Raw genomic sequence first — 2,129 nt, 5'->3', positions numbered from 1 at the left:
TTTTTTTTTTTTTGCTGATAATGCTGTGGGAGGAGGAGGCGGATCGGCATTCTGAGGGAAAAATAAAATGATAGTAGTAATAAGGATAAATAAAGAGGTAATATTGGTGTGGGAGAGAGTAATTGTGTGTTGCCTCTGTTTGTAAAGAGTGTCATGGTATTACAGTGATGTATGCAGTCATTTTTGTTATGGTTGTGGGTGAGTGGGTTTTGGATTCCAATTGTGGTGTTGGTATGGATATTATGGTGTTGCATTGGTTTCTTTTCTTTTTCTGTTTGGAAGTGTGTTGATTATTATTGTACAGTCTCTTTGTTTTGCTGATGATTTGTGTTATTGTTTTTGTATGTTGCCAGGCATACACTGTATTTTGGTGTTCGAACTGCCTGGCAATGGTTTTATTATAATGAGAATACAGACACACTGTGTTTGTGTATGAATACCGAGTAAGATATTGGAGTGTGTGTAGAGACGTTTATTTAATATTGTTTTGATACCATTTGTTTTCCACTTCTTCTGAATTCAAGATGTTGTTTCAATATCTGTGTAACTATGGGTGTGTTTTATTGTGTGAGTGGTTTACTGTTGCACCCCTCATTGGGTTGTTGTTTGATTGCTGTTGTGATGTGTACTCTCTTTCACTCTCTCTCTGTGTTGTGTACCCTCTACCTTGTGCATTAAATGTGTGTTAAATGTGCGTCTCTCCTTTCTCCGTTTCCTCTTCTTCCTTGTTACCACAGATCCAAGCAACCCACAGTGACAATCATGACAACGATGTCCATCCAACTGCGACGTGTGGTGTACCTGTTGGTACTTCTGCAGTGCTGTGCGTGTTTGGCCCAAGAAGGAGCAAATGGTGTGTGGGGAGAAGCGTTGGATGAACACCAGGACGTTTTGGTGGCGGAAAAAAAGGCAAAAGCATGGATGAAGAAGGTGAGTGAATATCTTGCGGAGGGGAGAAGTTATTCATCAGTGTTGGAGGGGGTTGTGAATTTATCAAACGAAAGTTCCAAACTTGCGAACTCGACCGCGTTGGATTTCAAAAAACTTGTGGAGGAAGTTGAAAAGAAAGCAATGGAGAAAGTTGAACCAAAATACAAACTCGAGGACGATGAGAAAAGGACACTCGAAGGATTGGTGCAGAAGGTTAACAAGTCAGTTGACGATACGGGATCATTGGTGAACGATACAAAGTGGGCAAATTATGCGTGTTCTCTTTCACGTGATACCTTGGTAAACGTGTTAAATGGGTTCGACGGAAGTAGAGTCTATTATTTAAGTAAACTTGCTGAACCGAATAAAACGTACTGGACACTGGATAACGTGAAACTTGCGAGAATCAGCAATAAAACGTACCACGATGTATATGCACTAAAGGAAAAATATGGTGTTTTGGCTGATTTGAGTACTCGATCCGTTATAGAGGCCATGGAACGAATGGAAGGGGTGCAGAAAACGATGGATGAGATTAAAAAGAAACTCGAAAATATTAAGGAAAAGGTGGTGGAAGGGGAGCTCGACGGGATTGTGAAGTTGGTCGATGAGGTCGTGAATTCATGCACGCCTTTTGTTGGGGTAGATAAGGCGTGGGTTGAGAAAAGAAAGTTACCGGCGAAAACGAACGTTGATGCGAAAATGAAGGCAAAAAAAAAAGAGATAGAAAAGCAGATACCAGGGGAGATAGAGGCCGAAGAAAAAAGGATGGTTCAAGAAGAACAGGCGAAAAGGGATGAGGCAGCGAGACTGGAAAAAGAAAGACTAGCGAAACTGGAAGAAGACAAGAGACTGGCTAAGGAGAAGGAGAGATTGGCTCAAGAAGAACTGGAGAGAAAGAAAAAAGCTGAAGAAGATGCGGAAAAGAGAAGGACAGCAGAAGAGGCGGGGAAGAGAAAAGCTGATGAAAAGAGAGCCCAAGAAGAAAAAGCCAAACAAGATCAGGAGAGGAGGGATGCAGAAGAAAAAGCTAGAGTTGCATTGGAGAAGAAAGAAAAAGAACAGCTGGAACGGGCAGCGGAAGAGGCGAGAAAAAAAGCAGAAGCGACTAAGAAGAATGACAACAGTCACAGTCCTTCATTGGTGCACAGTCCCTTTTTGTTGCTTCTGTTGTGTGTGCTGGGTAGCACTCTCGTGTG

The 2,129-nt window shown here is 42.0% G+C and overlaps 1 protein-coding gene across 1 annotated transcript; it reads left to right on the top strand.

The window, feature by feature from the left end:
• Positions 1-762: 762 nt before the first annotated feature.
• TM35_000201010 (uncharacterized protein) lies at positions 763-2,127 on the top strand (the record flags this gene model as incomplete). Its single annotated transcript, XM_029026786.1, has 1 exon — positions 763-2,127. A coding segment is annotated over one exon (1,365 nt), but the record flags the coding sequence as incomplete, so codon positions are not given.
• Positions 2,128-2,129: the final 2 nt, after the last annotated feature.

The sequence above is a fragment of the Trypanosoma theileri genome, assembly GCF_002087225.1.
Source record: "Trypanosoma theileri isolate Edinburgh chromosome Unknown TM35_Tth_20_V1, whole genome shotgun sequence".
NCBI lineage: Eukaryota > Euglenozoa > Kinetoplastea > Trypanosomatida > Trypanosomatidae > Trypanosoma > Trypanosoma theileri.
This window is presented reverse-complemented; position numbering and strand designations above follow the sequence as displayed.